We start from the raw sequence: 18,094 nt of genomic DNA, 5'->3' as shown, positions 1-18,094 counted from the left end.
CCTTCCTTCCTTCCTTCCTTCCTTCCTTCCTTCCTTCCTTCCTTCCTTCCTTCCTTCCTTCCTTCCCTCTGTGTGCTCACAGGGAGGCATGTGTGTGAACCGTGCATGTGTGAAGGTCAGAAGTCAGAGGCCATCGTGCAGGACGGTTTCTCCCACCTCCCTTTTCACCACGTGGGTCCTGGGAACTGGACTGAGGTCAGCAGGGTTTGGGATAGTGCCTTTACCTGCTGCGCCATCTCCCTGACCCAGGAAGAGTCTTTGAGCTGAGAGTCGAAGGGACCTGATTTGGGAGGTGAAGCTGTCAGGGAATAGCGTTTGCAAAGGTCCTGTGGCTGGAAGGCCTGGCCGTCCCTTCTTCAAGCCACTTACTGTACTGCTGCCTCGGTTAACACGTTTAGACCTTCCCCCAGTGTTAGACAACTTGTCAGGCAAGGATTCATTCAACAGAACTTAACTGAGGCCCTCCTGTGTGCTGGGGACACAGATATGACTCAAGTGCCCCTACCTATAAAAGACTGAAACAGACTTTGGGTCCAGGGGTCAGGACTCTGGACTGGTATGTCTTCTATCCACAGCTGCGTCCTAAGGTGCCAACAACTTATTTTACAGGTGAAACTGTGAGACGAACTCTCCTAGGGTGGCTAGTCCCCTTCTCAGGACCTCAGTTTGCCTATCAACTGAGCGAATGGGGTGTCTTGTCTGTTCCCAGAGGCTCTTCTCTACCTCAGGGTTTTCTGTCGCCCCCCAGCCAGGACCATGGGCAGCAACAAGAGCAAGCCCAAGGACGCCAGCCAGCGGCGCCGCAGCCTGGAGCCCGCGGAGAACGTGCACGGGGCAGGGGGCGCCTTCCCGGCTTCGCAGACACCGAGCAAGCCCGCCTCCGCCGACGGCCACCGCGGGCCCAGCGCCGCCTTCGTGTCCCCCGCGGCCGCCGAGCCCAAGCTCTTCGGAGGCTTCAACTCCTCGGACACTGTCACCTCCCCACAGAGGGCGGGGCCTCTGGCAGGTCGGCCCTCCCCCTTGCTGTGTGTCCCTGAGCTGTGGTGCATCCTCTCTGGGTTCTGGAGACTTGGTTTTCCGGAGGCCGCGAAGGGGGAAGGACTCATAAACTGGGAAGGGGACTCCTGCTTCCTTGGGTCTGCCAGGTTCAGGGGTTCCGAAGGAGAGGGTTGTAGGGGACCCTGAGGCTCGCACGGGAAGGAGCGCGGTGGACTAGCTGCCGCCTCCCGCCCGGCCTTTGTTCCTGGCTCTGCTGTGCAGTGGCCGAGTGCGCCCCTGCGCCCTCTGCTGGCGCTTTGTGGTGCGGCAGCCCTGCCGCCTGGGACTGCGCAGGGTGACTCACGCTCCTGCAAGTATGGCTACACACCCACACGTGCAAATCCCACGCTCTGACGGAGCCATACTCACGGCTGCGCACCCATGCGTGCAAATCCCACGCTCAGACTGAGCCACACGCACGGATGCACACCCACACCTACAAATCCCACCCAAACTCAGCCATGTTATGTGCCCACACTGGACATGTACCCACACTGAGTGGAGACACCAACAAAATGCTCACAGTGCTCCTAGAGACACACCTAGGCCAGACACCAGCAGTGTGGAGCACACACGGATACAGGTGAGCATACAACCTTGGGCCCTCAGATGGACCTGTGCACATGCTCACATGCAGAATGCAGACACGGGATGTAGGGGTTCCCAGCCCCACATTCCACCACAGGAACTTGGTTGTGCTGAGACCCTCGGACAGGCACTTCCCGCCATGCCGCCACACACCCATTCTATCATTTGAAAAGCATTTGTGGAGCCTTGCTCAGCGGAGGGTGGGATGCAGGAGTCCAAGGAGCAGCCGTGGGTGAGGGGACAATCAGGGGAAGGGTCCTGAAGCTTCGCCCCAAACCTCAAGCTGCCAGGCACACACACAGGCAGAGTCCCTTAAGTACGGGGCTTGGAGTATCTACTGTGTGCTGGGTCTGAGTGTGGGGCAAGGGACCCTGTTCTCTGGGGCTTCTGCTTGTGTCAGTAGACACATCAGACAAAGAGCAGTCTGCAGCCCAGCAGGAGGCTCGGGCTACTTAGCTCCCTCCCTGGGACTGGCTGGTGAGTGAGGAAGGCGGTCTCCCACCCCACCCCCTGCAGGGTTCTGACACCTCCCATCCCTCTCTGCAGGTGGGGTGACCACCTTTGTGGCCCTCTATGACTATGAGTCACGGACAGAGACTGACCTGTCCTTCAAGAAAGGGGAGCGGCTGCAGATTGTCAATAACACGTGAGTGGCCCGGAGGCGACTGCACTGGGAGCATGGGCCCGGCTATACTCAGAGCTGCCGGCAGAGGGCGGTGCAGAGCCGACAGGGTTGCCTCTGCTCTTGGTGGGTGGTGGCCCTCCCTAGACCCAACCAGTCTCCTCCCTCGCCCTGGGCCCTGTCTTCGCACCTCAGCCCCTCCTTCTCTCTGCTTCTCTCTCGCTGGCCCTTAGGAGGAAGGTGGATGTCAGGTGTGTACCGAGGTCAGGTAGAGGGGGATGCTTTGCTGAGGCTGGGGGCTGCTGTCTGCATGTGCTTCCTCCACTGCCCCTGTGTGTTTCCAGCTCTCTCCCTGTCCCTGTAGCTTATCCTGCATCTCACCTGTTTGAGCCAACCCTCCATCTTCTCCCCACACCTTCCTGTTAGTTCTCTTCCTCCCTCTTCTGATTTGTGACTCCCCACATTGGGTACCAGTTACATGCAGGACCCAGTGTATTCTGGAGGCCATGGAGGGAGGCAGTGTGGTGGGGAGTGGGTTACCCCAGACCAGGCCAGGGGTGGGCAGAAGCAGGCTGGGGTCCCTGCAAGATGACTCCTGGAGAGGGGGCTGTCTCTATCTGACTGCCCACCCAAGGGAGGACGGTGAGCCACTGCAGGTAAGGGTGGTGGGCAGCATCCCTGGGAGGGGGGCAGCTGATGGAGGGGTGCTGGACTGTGGAGGCCTCTCCCTGGAGCAGGTAAGGCTTGGGGACTTTGATTTGAGCTGTTCTGGAGGGCAGAGAGGCTCCATCACAGAGTGCTCCGGTGGCTAATGAGGTAGGTTTTCCGTTTCCCTGGGCGTGTCTTGCTGCTCCTGCCTCCCGATCCTTGAGCATGCTACTCTGTTTGCCTGAAATATTTCTTCTCCTGTATCCACCTGGTGAACTCCTATTCATCCCTCAAGATCCAGGGTGGGAGTGCCCTCTGTGTGATGCAACAGCAAGAGCCATGGGCTGTGCCTCTCACTCACGCCCCTCCATCTTGTTATCTCTGATCCTGGAGAAGCAGCTACTGGGCAGGGGCTGGCTCTGTTTTGTGAATGAGGAAACTGAGGCTCAAAGTCGTGAAGGCCCTTGTCCAAGGTCACATGGCTACCAACAGCAAACCCAGGATGGAACCCGGGCATTTGCTCTCCTTTTCCTAGCCTGTACCCTGGGGGAGGGGCCTCCCTAGTACCTCCCGACCAGAGTAGCCAGATGTTCCTTCCCTCCTAATGGGAACCCTCTGCGTCCCCATGTCCCCAGATGCTGGTGGCATTGGTGGCCAGGAGGAGGAGCAGTGTGACCCTGGCACAGGGAGGATAGTTGACTCACCCAGAGTCACACAGCTGATAGAGGCAGAGCTGAGAGAAGGAATGGCCACAGACCTTGGAGGTTGTGCCCGGTGCTGACCAACCCTGTGGGGAGTCTCTGCACAAGTGACAGGAGGCAGGAAAGGCTTGGGGACTCAGGCTCTGTGTCTTACTCTGGGGTCACAACAGCCTCCACTTCTTTGGGGTGCAGTATCGTTCTCCCCTCTTGTTGCCTTTTAGGATGGTGGGGCTGTACAGTTAGGCAGTTGGAGTGAGTCACAGAGGAGTCTCATCGGCTGGAAGTCCCTGGGTGTTGGGGTCACAGGAATGGTGGGGCCAGGATCTGGCTATTGGACCTGCTGCTGGGGCCTCCTGACTAACTCCTGCTCTACTCAGACTCAGAGATGTTCAGGTGCCAAACCGTTGTGCCTGCTGGAGAATGTTGTTATTCTCAGCTCAGCTTGGCCTGGCACCTCTTCCTGGCTGAGAAACTAGGGCCCCTCACATGGGAGAGTGCCAGACCCCTGACCAAGCCCCTGGCTACCCAAGGCAAGTCTGTCCTCCTAGACCCTTGGCATAGGAAGTGGGGATTGATACCCCATTTCTGGAGTAGGTACACTGAAGCCGAGTGGTCATCCCCTACCCTGAGCCCAGCCTGAAGCTATGTACAGACTGCACTTACTAGATATTGCCTCCTTTATGAATGTGAATACTAAAACCCAGAGAGGGCGTGCTGTTTGTCCAGGGTCCCAGTGTTCCTCCAGGAACAACTACTTGGCTTGGGTTTTTGAAGGTTGGAAAGGGGTGCAGTGCAGGCGCAGTAGGAGGTATGGGTTTAGTGGTTCAGTTCCTGTTTAGCTCTTGTGATATCAACAGCTTTAGTTGTTTTAGCACCTACTCCACGGTGGTCCATATGCTGACATGTGACCTTCTGGGAGCCAGCCAGGGAGCTCAGCCTTTACATGGGGGTGGGGGAGCAGTTCGGTATTTCTCTGCCCATTTTCTTGTGAAGGTGACCCCTAAACAGGCCAGTGAACCCCTAGGGACCTGTCAGGCTGCTTTGCTCATTCTGGCTATAGTTTGGCCACCTCGTTCTGTGGTCTCTGATGTCAAACCGGGGCCCCGTCCTGGTACAGACTGTCTTCTGCCCCAGTCCTCCTGTCTCCCTGTCTCTTGTCCCCTGGCTTCTGGGCCTCTCGGCCTTTGCAGATTTGGAGAGCTTGCTTGCTGCATTTGGCTGTGGACCTTAGGGACCCCTGACTTCAGCCTCTCTCTGCCGTTGGCTATGTTGTGTGGCTCTGGGCAAATCATCATTCTCCTCTGTGCCTCAGTTTCCTCAATCTATAAAGAAAACACTGGTCTTCTTACAAGAGTGACTGGGTCTTCCACTCGTCTCAAATGTCGTTTCCTCAGCCGGGGTGGGAGGCCTTGCCTTCTTCCTTGTTGATCTTGGGGGTCAAACCAGACAGAAATGTATGTACGCCAAGCGAGGGTGGAGCTTTGGGGCACGGGTGCTAGGTGAGCTTGCACCTTGCCTGTGTGTGTCCCTCATGATCCACCCTCTTCACTGCGCATGTCACCTGGAAGGGAGCCCTATGGCCCAGCATTAGCCAGGGTCTGATGGTCACCTGGCCTCCAGCAGGTCCTTCAAGTTTCCTCAGCTCCGCTTGCTCCTGGCCTCAACTTCTCCATCTGTGAAGCAGCGCATTCAAGTCGGGACTGTGTGACTCGAGGCCAGGGCTTTTCTGTCTCTGGGCCAGGGTGGGGATGCTGTGTGTCTTCTCAGGGTCAAGGCAGGGCTAAGGCTACATTAGCTGACTAATTTGAACCCACTCTTGTCTACTCCCCAAGCCTTGCATGAAGAGTTGCAGAGCCATTGAGCCTCATGGTACCCACAGGGAGGCACCTGGCCTGGCTGTGTGACCTTGCACAGAGCCCTCTGCTTCTCCAGCCTCAGTCTTCTCGTCTGTACAGTGGGTGTGGGAAGGGCTGGATCCTAGCACCCAGGCCTTGTCCTCCAATCCTCCCTCAAACCTCCAACCTTGTCCCTGTCCCCTTTGGTTGCTTTGGATGTGAGGTCTCTGGCTGCCCCCTGGATCCTGTCCCCAGTGTCCCCAGCACTGCCTGGCTCTCGCTCTCTCCCTTGGCCCCCCTGCCACGGCCTCTCACCACCCCCATCTCTGCCTCTTCTCTCCTGTCGGGCTCTCGCTTGCTCCTCCCTCCTCTGTCTCTGGACCCCTGCTCCAGCCAGACCTGGTTCACATTCAGATGGCTGCAAAGGTACTTCTGCCCCTTCCCCTCCTGCCCAGGTCCAGAGCCTGAACCCTGCTGGGATCCTCCCGCCTTCCTCCCCTCTTCCTGGGGTAGTTAGTGTAGAGGACTCTGAGCATGGGGCTTGCTCACCTCATTTCCCATGACTTGCTGTGTGACTTTGGGCACGGCCCAGTTCTCTCTGGCTTCACTTTCCCCACAGATAGGCTGCAGGAGGAGGCCTGTAGTTTCTGGTTAAGGACTTTTAGGAGTGAGCTATGATTTGGGACAGGGGCAAGTAGTGTTGTTTGAAAGGATGAGCCTGAGCTATCGCTGGGCCAGACGGGCCAGCCCTTGTCTCCGTTGGGCATTAGGGCTCTCAGAGCTTGGGGAGACTTTGAAGGTCTAGCGTGGCATCTCGTGTAAACCCTGCTTCTGCCCCAGACAGGGAGCGTCCTCCCTTCCTCTCTCCTAAGGCAGCCCTTGGCACCTGCAGGCCGCTGTGCACTTCTGGACAGTTCAGTCCTTGGGTGGATGGGGCTCAGTTCTGCTGAGGTTTTAGGTGGCGTCCCTCTGGGTCAGTGTGTCAGAGAGGTGGAGGTTCCAGCCAGTTCCTGCTGGCTTGCTGTGTCCACAGGCTAGCCCGGCTTTCCTTGCTGCAGAGCCTGGCCGTGCACTCGGGGATGTCAGGGTTACCGACCCTGCTGCCCTGGTGACCTCATTCTTTGCTCCCTCCCTCCTCCTGCTCAGAGAGGGAGACTGGTGGCTGGCACACTCGCTGAGCACCGGACAGACCGGTTACATCCCCAGCAACTATGTGGCGCCCTCCGATTCCATCCAGGCTGAAGAGTGAGTATGTTGTTCGGCTATGGTCTGCTGCCACTACCACCTCTAGTACAGGGTCCCTCATGGGCCTGAATGGGCAGTAGCCTGGCCACCCTGAGTCCCTAGTACCCAGGGCCAACATTGTGGCCAGCAAACCCTGGTTGACAGACACAGTCTTGTCCCTCCCACCCCAGGTGGTACTTTGGCAAGATCACTAGAAGAGAATCAGAGCGGCTACTGCTCAACGCCGAGAACCCCAGAGGGACCTTCCTCGTGAGGGAGAGTGAGACCACAAAAGGTATGTCTGAGCACACCTGTGGCCGGCAGAGCTCAGCTTTGAGGGTGTTATTTGAGCTGGGTATTGGAGCGTGAATAGGAGTTTGGTACATGGGGGTGGGGACCGGAGAGCCTTTCACTGGAGGACATTGCAGAAATTAAAGTTAAGGTGGTACTTGAGGAAGACTGAGTGATCCAGAGGTGGTCAGGACACGTAAGCTGAGGCTTTCCTCTGGCCTCAGTGCCTCACACCGGGAATAGGTACAGGTTACCAGGAGTGTCACACGGCTGTAGATGTGTTCTCAGGATGGGTACAGAAGCAGTGTGCCCCTCTGTTTCCCTTTTCCCTTTCCCAGGGGCCTTTCCTGGCCTTGCCCTTCCCCCACTGTTTCTTCTCTGTTTCTGACCTTTCTCCTAGTCTATCACTATGGCAACCAAGCCAGGCTGCTTCCTGTGGGCCTGGGGCTCAGCAGGAGATGGAAAAGTGCACCACCCCCGCTGTGTGCTGTGCACAGTACACATTGGGGTGTGTGTGTGTGTGTGTGTGTGTGTGTGTGTGGTGTGCTTGTGCACTGTTGGGGTTAGCCAGTGTAATGTGGTGTGGTCCTGGTTCTTGGGACTTGGGGGTATAGGCAAACATGAGCGTGTTGCCACTGGGCATAGGGATATCATCAGCCCATGCCTTCTTTGTGCACATGAAGTGGGCAGACTGTTGAAAACATGACTTCCCAGTGTTGCTTTGAGACAGGTTAGGTTGGGTCCCAGGCCTAGCCCTGCCTGACTCACTCACGTGTTCCAGAAGATCATATTTACCTGACAATATGCAGTGGGGCTCCAGGGACCTCCTCAGTGGGTGGCGGGCAGCCCTGCTACTCCAAACTGCCCACTACCTGGCAGCTCCCTGGACCCTGCGCCCGCCTCTCCCTGAGGCTATCCAGGCTTTATTTAGTAAAGGTCTCTGCTCAGGACATTCCCAGCTGCTGGTTTTCTAGGCTCCAGAGGCAGGGCAGTGGCAGGGTCGGCAGGCCACACTCTGAATGTACCTCCTGCCCTGGACTAAGTACTCACATGCTCACATAGCCAGCCATTACTCTTGTCTGCTCAGCTGGTCTCCAGTAAGCAGAACAGGACAGACACGGAGTGGGCATCCCCAGAGAGGGCTGTGGCCAGCATTTATGGAGTGCTTGCTGAGTACCAAGTGAATCTTCACGGTCATCTCATTGTGTAGGGAGGAAACAGAGAAGGCAAGCAGCGGCTTGTCAGGGTCACGTAGTTGTGAGCACATTTAGGATTCAGATGTCTTACCAGGGCTGGGAGTTTGGGGGCGGCGTGTCTGCCGTTGGGGGTTGATGTTTACGTGGCTGCCCTGGAGCCCAATCTTCTCAGCATACTAGGGGCTGAAAGAGAGTGGGACTAACTCACTTCCTCCAGCAAGAAGCACACAAGCAGGGTGCCTGGGGTCTCCTCCCTGCCTACCCACAGGTGCCTACTGCCTCTCCGTATCCGACTTCGACAATGCCAAGGGCCTAAACGTGAAACACTACAAGATCCGAAAACTGGACAGCGGCGGGTTCTACATCACCTCCCGCACCCAGTTCAACAGCCTGCAGCAGCTCGTGGCTTACTACTCCAGTGAGTACCCCTGGCCCTGTGGGGACTCACCCATGGGAGCACGGTGCCTCAGGGTGTGCCTCCTTACCACTGGATGCCTCTTCCCTCCCTGCCTGTCCTCCATCTCCTCCCTTCTCCCCTCTTCCCCTGCCCAGCCCCCCTCCTCTCCTTCCTCTGCAGCTGGCTGGTGAGGAGGAGGTCTGCCTGGAGCAAGCTAGAAGGGAGGGGCCAGAGGCTGGTGTTGATTGTTTCCACAGCCCTAAGACTGGTCTGAACCAGTTCCTGGGAGAGAAGGAGGGGGAGGCTTCTTTGATAGAGTAGGGCAGAGCGGGCTGGAGCTGGGCCGAGGCCGTGTGCAGTGACGGGGCTGGTGTGTGCCCTTCTGTGTATGTGGCTGTTTTAGGTGTAGCTCCTTGAGCTGCCTCCTTGGCCTGGGCCTCAGCCTCTCTAGGACTGGCTGCCCCTCTGTCTGTCTGCTAATGCTCTGGGAATCATTTGGTTCCCAGACCAAATCCTCCAGGGCTACCTTGGAACCTTGTGAGACAGCCCCAAGGCTGCAAGCCCAGGTGGCTAACGGTTGCCCCCTGCCCTCCCCTGCCAGTTCCTCCGCCCTCACCTACAGCTTCCCACCACCTGGCACCTCGTCCAACGCTACAGCTAATCTTGTCTTGGGCTCTGGCATAGGTGATGTGCTGTGTGGGGTGCCACCTAGTTACCCCTCAAATCCAGGCCAGGAACCTCTTCCTCTGGAATGCTGTCCAGGGCTCCCAAAGGATTCTCCCCTCTCCCAAACTATCCTCTGTTCCATCTGTGGACTGAGATCTTGCTAGGTGACTGGGGTACACACAGGACAGGGAAGCCAGCTTGCTGTGGGACCCTACCTGAGCTCCATTTCCTGCCTCTATCTCCAGAACATGCTGATGGCCTGTGTCACCGCCTCACTACCGTGTGTCCCACATCCAAGCCTCAGACCCAGGGCCTGGCCAAGGATGCGTGGGAGATCCCCCGGGAGTCCCTGCGGCTGGAGGTCAAGCTGGGCCAGGGTTGCTTTGGAGAGGTGTGGATGGGTAAGGAACACATACCCCTGGCACATCTCAGCTAGACAGCTCAAAGGCCCTGAGTCCCTCTCTTTCATTGTCTACTGAACAACTGGGCTCTGTTTTTTATTTTATTGTTGTATATTAACTATACAAACTATATCACCTCCAACCCCTTCCCCCACTTCCTGTCTCCCCCCCATTACTCACCCGGGGTCAGCACTGAAGTGGGCACCTGACTCCTTGTAGCCCGTGGTCCTGATGTGAACAAGGGGCTGATGCTAAGCGTCAAGAGGCGTCTGCATATTAGCTCAGCATAGAAAGCGGCAGCGCTGTGCAGAGAGAGTAGTGCGAAGTCAGTGTTAGGTTTCCTGTCTAGTTGTGAAGCCACTGGGACATTGAGCTGCCCTCACCAAGCCCAGGCTCCCCTGCCATCGGCTGCTCTCTGCCCACCCAGGAGTAGAGGGGGACTGTGGGGCTGTAGTGACTGTTGCCACTTCACTGTCTTCCTTTCAGAGGGCATTGGAGAGGCCAGGCCAGGCGGGCAAGGGAAGTCCTGGGTTGTGAGGAGGAGGGGCAGAAGGAGAAGCCAGCTTTTAAGCTGAGAACAAAAGGAGGGTTTGGGCAGAGCCTGGGTGAGCCACAGCCTCTGTCCTTCTCAACCTCAGCTATGATTCTTGGTGTGTGGTGATCTGAGGGTTTCCCACCTTTCCCTAGAGACCAGCAACCACCAGGAATCAGGCCATCTGGCCTGGCTCAAGACTGCTAGAAAGATGACCCAGTCTACTGTCAGACTCTGTCCCTGTGACACGGAGTTCTCCCAAGCTGGCCTGTCAGTTCCCTAATGCAGCACAGGCGCCGAGCTGACCTCTCATCCCCAGTGGCCCCAGACACAGCCCTCCGTCTCCTCTGTCCCATGTTCTGGTTGCTGGTGCCTGGAGTACTGACTGCCCACCCCTCAGGCTGCTGCCCTACTTCTGGGCAGCATTCCAAATCAATCAACATCCCAGTAGCAGTCACTGTGAGCAGGGTCCAGACACTCATTTCGCAGCCCTTGGAGGGGTCTCCATTTCTGAGTGGGAATAGAGAGTCTCAGTATGGTATCTGGCCTTGCCCAAGCCCAGGCCATGAGTTCAGAGGCAGGGGTTGAGACAGGTACCCATGTGGGCTGGCCTGGCCGGCCCCAGTGCAACAGAATGGTGGCCTGTGCTGATGTTACTATGTCTCTCCCCCACAGGGACTTGGAACGGCACCACGAGGGTTGCCATCAAAACCCTGAAGCCAGGCACCATGTCTCCAGAGGCCTTCCTCCAGGAGGCCCAAGTCATGAAGAAACTGAGGCATGAGAAGCTGGTGCAGTTGTATGCCGTGGTGTCTGAAGAACCCATTTACATTGTGACAGAGTACATGAACAAGGGTAAGGTCTGAGCTGGGGACAACCGAGGCTCAGGTGCCCATACAGGGTGGGCCAAGGGCAACTTACTCCTTACCCCAAACCAACCTGATGAGTGGACGGCTATGTCAGGGACTGCCTCTCTCCTTTCGTAAATAATAACAAGTCTACTTTTTTTTTTTTTCTAAAAGATTCTTCTTTTGTCCTTTACCACTGTCAAGAATCCTGTTGTTGCTGGTGTGGTGCACACACCTGTAACACCTGTGCCCATGGGGTTGAGGCAGGAGGATCTTGAGTTTGAGGTCAGGCTGGGTACACAGCAAGACTGTCTCGGTAAACAGCAGTGTGGGGTTGGAGTTGTAGCTTGCTTGGTAGAGTGCTTGCCTAGCATGCACGAGGCCCTGGGTTTGGCCTTAGATTTGATCCCTAGGACTGCAAGAACTAGGCATGATGACACACACCTATCATCCCAGCACTGGGCAGGTAGACAGGAGGATCCAGAGTTCAAGGTCAGCCTCTGTTGCATAGCAAGTTGGGTTACTTGAGACCCTGTCTCAAAACAAAAGTATATATGTATAGCATCCCCGTTACCCCAGAGTTCCCTGCTGTCCTTAGTGAGTGAGTCTCCAGCTCCAGCCCCAGGCAGCCACTGGCTGGCCGGTTTGACCCTGATAAACCTATTTGTCTAGGGCTTTACACTTGATCTTACAACCCCCTGTTGTGTCTGCCTGACCTCCTCCTTACCCCACTTACTCCAAGGACCCAGTAGGATTCCCTGGTCTATTTCCCTGGGGTGTTGGCCTTTGAGCAGGGGACCAGGATCTGGGAGTCACAGTTTCCTGCACACGGAGACTCAGGTAAGGCTAGAGCTGGCTCTCTCTCTCCAGGGAGTCTGCTGGACTTTCTCAAGGGGGAAACGGGCAAATACTTGCGGCTACCCCAGCTGGTGGACATGTCGGCTCAGGTGAGTCTCCTCTTCCACCTTCTTATACCTCTAGCTCTCGGGCTCAGAGCGCCCCCTTCAGGAGGCCTGCTTTCATCACACCAGAGTCTCACCTTGCAGGCTCCTGGAGTGGTACTGGGAATCAGAGGCACACATACACATAATTACGAATAAAAGTAAAATGTTAAAAGTTAAAATTTATTACTTCCGTTTGCTAGATGAGGAAACAGAGGCTCAGAGAGGGGACTTGGGACAACAGGCAGGACCTGGCATGCATCTGTGTCTGTGGGTCATCTGGGGCCTCTTTTTTATATACTTACCTGTCCTCCTGGCTGAATCTTACTGTGACCTCCTGTTGCTCATTGCTGTCCCCTCCCCCACTGAGCACTGGTCTACCTTTTCAAACCAGTGCTGCTTATTATTTGCTGAATGAAGCTCCTTGCTTGAAAAGACATCGGGTGGGCAGGGTATTGGGGTGTCTTTCTATCCCCAGGAATGGCTAGCCTGAGGCACCTGCTTACAGCACACAGATGGGTGTGGGTTAGCCCCTGAGCCAGGCTCTCTGTCTCCACAGATCGCTTCAGGCATGGCCTATGTGGAGCGAATGAACTATGTGCACCGGGACCTCCGAGCGGCCAATATCCTAGTCGGGGAGAACCTGGTGTGCAAAGTGGCCGACTTTGGGCTGGCCCGGCTCATAGAAGACAACGAATACACAGCCCGGCAAGGTGGGAGCGCCTGGGGGTCATCTGATGGCGTCAGTCTGTCGGATGGAAATGAGAGCAGCGTGCCTGCGGCAGGCCGGCAGTGATGCCCTGTGCTTTCTTGCTTGCAGGTGCCAAATTCCCCATCAAGTGGACCGCCCCCGAAGCTGCTCTGTATGGCAGGTTCACCATCAAGTCGGATGTGTGGTCCTTTGGGATCCTACTGACCGAGCTCACCACTAAGGGAAGAGTACCCTATCCTGGTGAGGACGCTATACCTGTGTCCCTGACCTTGGTCCTAGGGGCAAGTCTGTCTGTCTCTCCCTCTCCCTTTCCCTTTCCCTCCCCCCCACCCCCCACAAACACACACACACACACACACACACACACACACACACACACACACTACCCCTGGGCTTCCTCTTTCCTGGCTGGATGTCAAAGAGGCTGACCTCTGGTCACAGGCTGCCTCTGGTCAGGGCTCTTAGCCTCAGTGTCTGGCGCCATCTCCTCACAGCCCTCTCTCTGTTCATAGGGATGGTGAACCGCGAGGTGCTGGATCAGGTTGAGCGGGGCTACCGGATGCCTTGTCCCCCCGAGTGCCCTGAGTCCCTGCATGAGCTCATGTGCCAGTGCTGGCGGAAGGAGCCCGAGGAGCGGCCCACCTTCGAGTACTTGCAGGCCTTCCTGGAGGACTACTTTACGTCCACTGAGCCACAGTACCAGCCTGGGGAGAACCTATAGGGACTGTGTGCACAGAACTGTCACCTCTAGGATTCTGGGTATCGCCTCTGATGCACCTGCCTTCCTTCATCCTCTCTCTGAGGCTGAGTTGCCTCAGCAGTGCCCCTTCTGGAGCATGGAAGGGCTTCAGGGACAGGGGCAGCCTGGAAGGACAGGTTGAGGCTGGTACAGTGACTGTCCCACACCTGCCATGGCACAGGCTGTCTCTGTGCATTCTCTCTGGAGTTAGCCTGCTTCTCGCAGGACACACTGGGTGATGAGCAGAGCTAAGGGATAGCTTCCAGCCTCAACCCACTCTACTCACCTGACTCCTCCCCACTTTTTTCACCCTGGGTCTGTTTCAAGCTGGCCAGAGAGCCTTTCCAAAGAGGAATGAGGCCCAGCCCTTGGCCTATATGTACTTCCTGCCCCTGGCCATCCTTGTTGGAGGCTTCTGGGTGGAACATTGGGTCTAGAACCCTCTTCCGTGGCTCTCAGGCTAGACAGCCCAAGGCCCAACACCAGTTGGGATATGTGTCAGAGTGAGCACTTCCTCAGCCCCGTCCTCCACAAGGGACCCTTGAGATCACCAACACATTGCCCTCATTTCTCTGTTGCAAAGACTGAATCCAGGAGGGGCTGTGACCTGCCCAAGACCACGGGCAGTTTAGGGTTGAGGTGGGCTCGGCACCTGGTGCTCCCTCTGTCTTCCTCAGGAACTAATGAGAACTGTCCTCCAAGGCAGTGGGCAGGCTGCGGCCTGAGAGTGGCTTCACGTCGGCTCTGCTCCACTGATGCTCGTGGCTCTGTCGTGGGGGAAGAGGCAAGCGGGAGGCGAGCCAGGAGCAAGGGGTGGAAAGTCACGGTGTGGAACAGGCTTCCCTCACAGTGCGGGTGGGCCTTGACCTTAAGAGCCAGCCATGAAGTGGAGTGAGCGCTCAGGCTGCAGTGACAGTCAGGTAGAAGAGGAGGAGCTAAGAAGTGGGGAGCCCTGCTCCTCTGTCCCGATCATTTCAACACCCAGCCCCTGCTCGCCTGTCCATGCCAGGACTCCCTGACTCACAGGGAGGGGGTGGAGTTCCTTGGCCGGGAAAGGAGGGCAGGGATCCTTACTGCTGTGTACCAACACTGACCCCGCCCTCTCTAAGCGACTCTCTGCCCCTGTGACTCTGGCCTCTGCCATTGCTCAGCCCCTGTATAGGTAGATCCACAGCTGGGCATCCAAGGGGAGCACGGCCCTGGAACAGCAGCCAACTGACTGCTTGGTCCCTGGCTTCCACCCAGCTTTAGGATATGTGGTAGCTTCTCTCTGCCTCAGTGTCCCTGTCTGTAAGGTGGGCAGTAGATGATTTGTGGCATCTCAACCAAGGGCCCTGTGTGTGTGTGTGTGTGTACACATGTGTCTGTGTGTCTTCCCTTGTGTCCATATTTAACGTGTAAAAACATCCCTACTCTGTCCCCAGATGTGACCATTTCACCCATTGTCCCATCACAGCAATAATGTCCCCGCCGCTGGGGATCCGAGCCAGCCAGGCCCTGCTCGCAGGGAAGGATGCCAAGCAGGGCCTGCCCTGACATTTCCACTTTCCTCCATAGTCTCTTGCCCAAGTCCCCCCACGCACCCAGCGAGCTTGAGCTTGCTGCCTGATTCTCCCTGCCTGACTCCAGCTGCCCAAGGACCTTTGTGTAAGGTGGCCTCAACTGTCCAGTTTTCTTTTTTTTTTCTTTCTTTTTAACAGTGTTTTGTAGATTTCAGATGACTATGCAGAGGCCTTGGGGACCCCCAGCTCTGGGTAGGGCCTGGGGATCCCACATTCCATGGCCCAGGCTTGGGGGAGGGGGATCCAGACTGGTTGTATATACTTTGCATACTGTCTGATTAAACACAAACAGACCTCAGTTTGGCCTGCCGTTTATTGAACACTGTAGGAGTAAGGAGAGGCCTGGATGTGAGGGAAGATGGCAGTCAGGGTTCTTGAACCCTGCAGCTAGTGGCTTTCGGACCTGAGACTGATCAGATGGGACAGATATAGCATGTCTGCACTTACTTGAGGGTCTGGGGGAGGCAGCAAGTTTAAGGCAAGAATGTTTGTGAGATGCAGGCGGCTGGTAGGGTGGAGCAGAGCTGCCCAGCATGCATGGAATGTGTTCCTAGGTGATCTCAAAGGCAGTGGCGTGTGGGTGTGGGTGTGCTGTCTGTAGTGTGGTGTGTATGCTGTGTGTGCAGTGTGTGTGTGGTGTGTGGGTATGGTGTGTATGGGGTGTAGTGTGTGTGGTGTGGTGTGTATGTGTGGTGTGGTGTGGTGTGTATGTGGGGTATGATGTGTGTGTGGAGGGGTTTGGTGTTTGTGTGTGCATGATGTGTGTGGTTGTGGGTGTGTATATGGGGTGTGTGTGGTGTGCTGTGTGTTTGTGGTGGGTGTGCTGTGTGTGGTGTGCTGTGTGTGCTGTTTATGTGTGGTATGTGTGTGTGGTGTGATGTGTATATGTGGGGTTGTGTATGTGTGTGTGTGTTGTGTGTGCCCTGGTGGGGCTGGACTGGGTAGGAGGGAACCTATACACACCTGTCCTGGGAGAAACCATGACACCTTCCTAGCCTTGCCTGGCCCATCAGGAGACCTGCGGTGACTTATTGTCTCCTGAGTACATCTGGGCCTGCAAGCGTCTCCTAGCTGCTCAGTTAAAACCAGGACACTTCTCAGTTACCTTCACAAGCCAGGTCCACAGTGGACACCTGAGGCCACCTCATTCTTCCCACACACTCCAGCTGCCCAAGGACCTTTATAGAAGGTGGCCTCACTTGCCCTATTCTTTCTTTTAAAAATGTTCATTGGGGAGCAGGGACGGTGCGAACAGAGGCTTATGGCCTGTCTTCTGCTTCCCTGTGGATCTTCTGTTCTCAGAATCTGTGTGCTCCTGCTGTCTGCATGTGTGTGTGCGCACATGTGTGTGCATGCATGTGTGTGTGCGTGCGCGTGCACGCTCGGGGTGGGGTGGCCTAGGTGAGCTGTGTGTGCTTCATGGAGATCCATCTACCTCCATGCAGTGTTCTCTCTGACCTTCTCTTCCCACTCTCAGCCTCCTCCTGTTGTCCTCACATACTTCCAGCTCATATTCAGGGTCTGGGCTTGTTCTACTCTGAAAATCTCTTATCTCTGACAAGCTAGAAACTCCTATTCAACCTTCAAAACCTGTCAGAGGCCATAGAACACTCTGCAAGTTTTCTCCAAGTCCCAGAATCGTCAGGAACTGTCGTGTCATGGTTGCTAGCTGAGCTCTAGCACCTGGATGGGGTGCTGGGGGGCTGGGTGAGATTCCCAGACCCAGCCCATGTCTGCAGGGAAGGGAGACAGTGACTACTTCTCTCTCCCCCTGCCAGTTCCTTCTCTGGTTTCCAGTTCCTCACGCTGTCCCATGGTTCTTTGCTTTCCCAAGGCTCTGCCTGTCAGAGAGACAAGGACAGGTGCAGACAGAGGAGGGAGCCACGGCTTGGCCTGGGCCTTCAGCTGCTCCACTTTCCTGTTTCAGGACCAGGGCCCTTGGGGCTCTTTCTGTCAGGTTTGCTCCTATTCTACATACATTTTTCTTCCAGGAAAACACTTCCCTGTGTCAAGAATAATGTGTCTTCCTTCTTGCAGTGTAGGGCAGTTCAGAAAGGCACAGACAAGGAAAAATGAAAAGCAAATATCACTCAAACCCCAGACTCATCTGCCCCTCCTGTCCAGTAGGCAGGGTATCTCCTCAGGGTGTGTGCGGTGTCTAGCCGATCACCCTATTTCTTGTCGCTCTCTTTGTCTGTGTCCCTTGGGTCCTCGTGTACTGGCTCATGATTGAGCTGCTGGACATCAGTTCCTTCATAGAAAAACTTGGACCAGAGTTCAGCCTGGGCTCAGCACTGCTGCAGCCCCTGCATGTGTGCTTGTGTGGCGTTGGGGTAACCAGTCACGGCTCGCAAGCCAGCCGTCTGTCCTGGGTCTTCTGTGTACTCCTGCCTTCCACTGGGAGATACACTATCCTCCCTGCTCTCAAACTCATAGCCATTTTTTTTCTGTAATTTGTGTGTGTGTGTTTGTGTGCGTGTGTTTGTATTCCTAAATACATAAATGCAACCTGCTCGGTTGGTGTACTGTTTCTTGTATGTCTTTTTTTCAGGCTGACCACTTGTTCTTAGACACTCCGTTGGTATGCTCTCCCCTGGAGAAAGCTGTCTCTCTCCTGCTCTCAGTGTTCTAGTCACCTGCAGGTCTTTGTCTAGGATTGAGGCTCTGTGAGATGTCCCCCTTTCGTGTCAACACATATGTTGGTGTCATCCTTGTTCAGGCAGCCATGTTAGTGAGACTTCATTTCTGACCCTGCAAGGAGACACACTCTCATAGCAAACTCTGTTTCTGTGTCTCCTACAATCTTTCTGATCCCTCTGCCTCCCCAGTGCTGGTGTTCAAGTCCTGTGTCTGCTGGGCAGTGGTGGCACATACCTAAGTTCCCAGCACTTGAGAAGCTGAGGCAGGCGGATCTCTGAGTTGGAGTCCAGCCTGGTCTACAGGGCGAGGGCGAGTTCAGGGATAGCCAGGGCCACATAAAGAAACCCTAAAAAAAAGTCCTGTGTCCCATTTTCTTATTTGTCTCATACTCAGGATAGTGTGTGTATGTGTGTGTGTGACATCTCTGTGGCTTTATTTCTCTGGTCCTCTCTTTTATCCCAGCAGATCTCTCTCTCTCTCTCTCTCTCTCTCTCTCTCTCTCTCTCTCTCTCT

At 55.9% G+C, this 18,094-nt stretch overlaps 1 protein-coding gene across 8 annotated transcripts in view; it reads left to right on the top strand.

The window, feature by feature from the left end:
* Window positions 1-15,239, top strand: part of Src (SRC proto-oncogene, non-receptor tyrosine kinase) — a 67,650-nt gene extending 52,411 nt beyond the window's left edge. For all 8 annotated transcript variants that reach the window (XM_028786564.1, XM_028786565.1, XM_028786563.1 and 5 more), the window contains exons 4-14: window positions 749-1,006; window positions 2,173-2,272; window positions 6,579-6,677; window positions 6,848-6,951; window positions 8,412-8,561; window positions 9,452-9,607; window positions 10,815-10,994; window positions 11,858-11,934; window positions 12,488-12,641; window positions 12,749-12,880; window positions 13,153-15,239. In XM_028786564.1, coding sequence (XP_028642397.1) covers window positions 757-1,006; window positions 2,173-2,272; window positions 6,579-6,677; window positions 6,848-6,951; window positions 8,412-8,561; window positions 9,452-9,607; window positions 10,815-10,994; window positions 11,858-11,934; window positions 12,488-12,641; window positions 12,749-12,880; window positions 13,153-13,361 — 1,611 coding nt within the window. In that variant the 5' untranslated portion in view covers window positions 749-756 and the 3' untranslated portion in view covers window positions 13,362-15,239. The remainder of the gene's footprint in view (window positions 1-748; window positions 1,007-2,172; window positions 2,273-6,578; window positions 6,678-6,847; window positions 6,952-8,411; window positions 8,562-9,451; window positions 9,608-10,814; window positions 10,995-11,857; window positions 11,935-12,487; window positions 12,642-12,748; window positions 12,881-13,152) is intronic.
* Window positions 15,240-18,094: the final 2,855 nt, after the last annotated feature.

This window comes from Grammomys surdaster, unplaced genomic scaffold (genome assembly GCF_004785775.1).
Source record: "Grammomys surdaster isolate TR1022 unplaced genomic scaffold, NIH_TR_1.0 125561, whole genome shotgun sequence".
NCBI lineage: Eukaryota > Metazoa > Chordata > Mammalia > Rodentia > Muridae > Grammomys > Grammomys surdaster.
The sequence above is the reverse complement of the archived record's forward strand: the minus strand, read 5'-3'. Positions and strand labels throughout refer to the sequence as shown.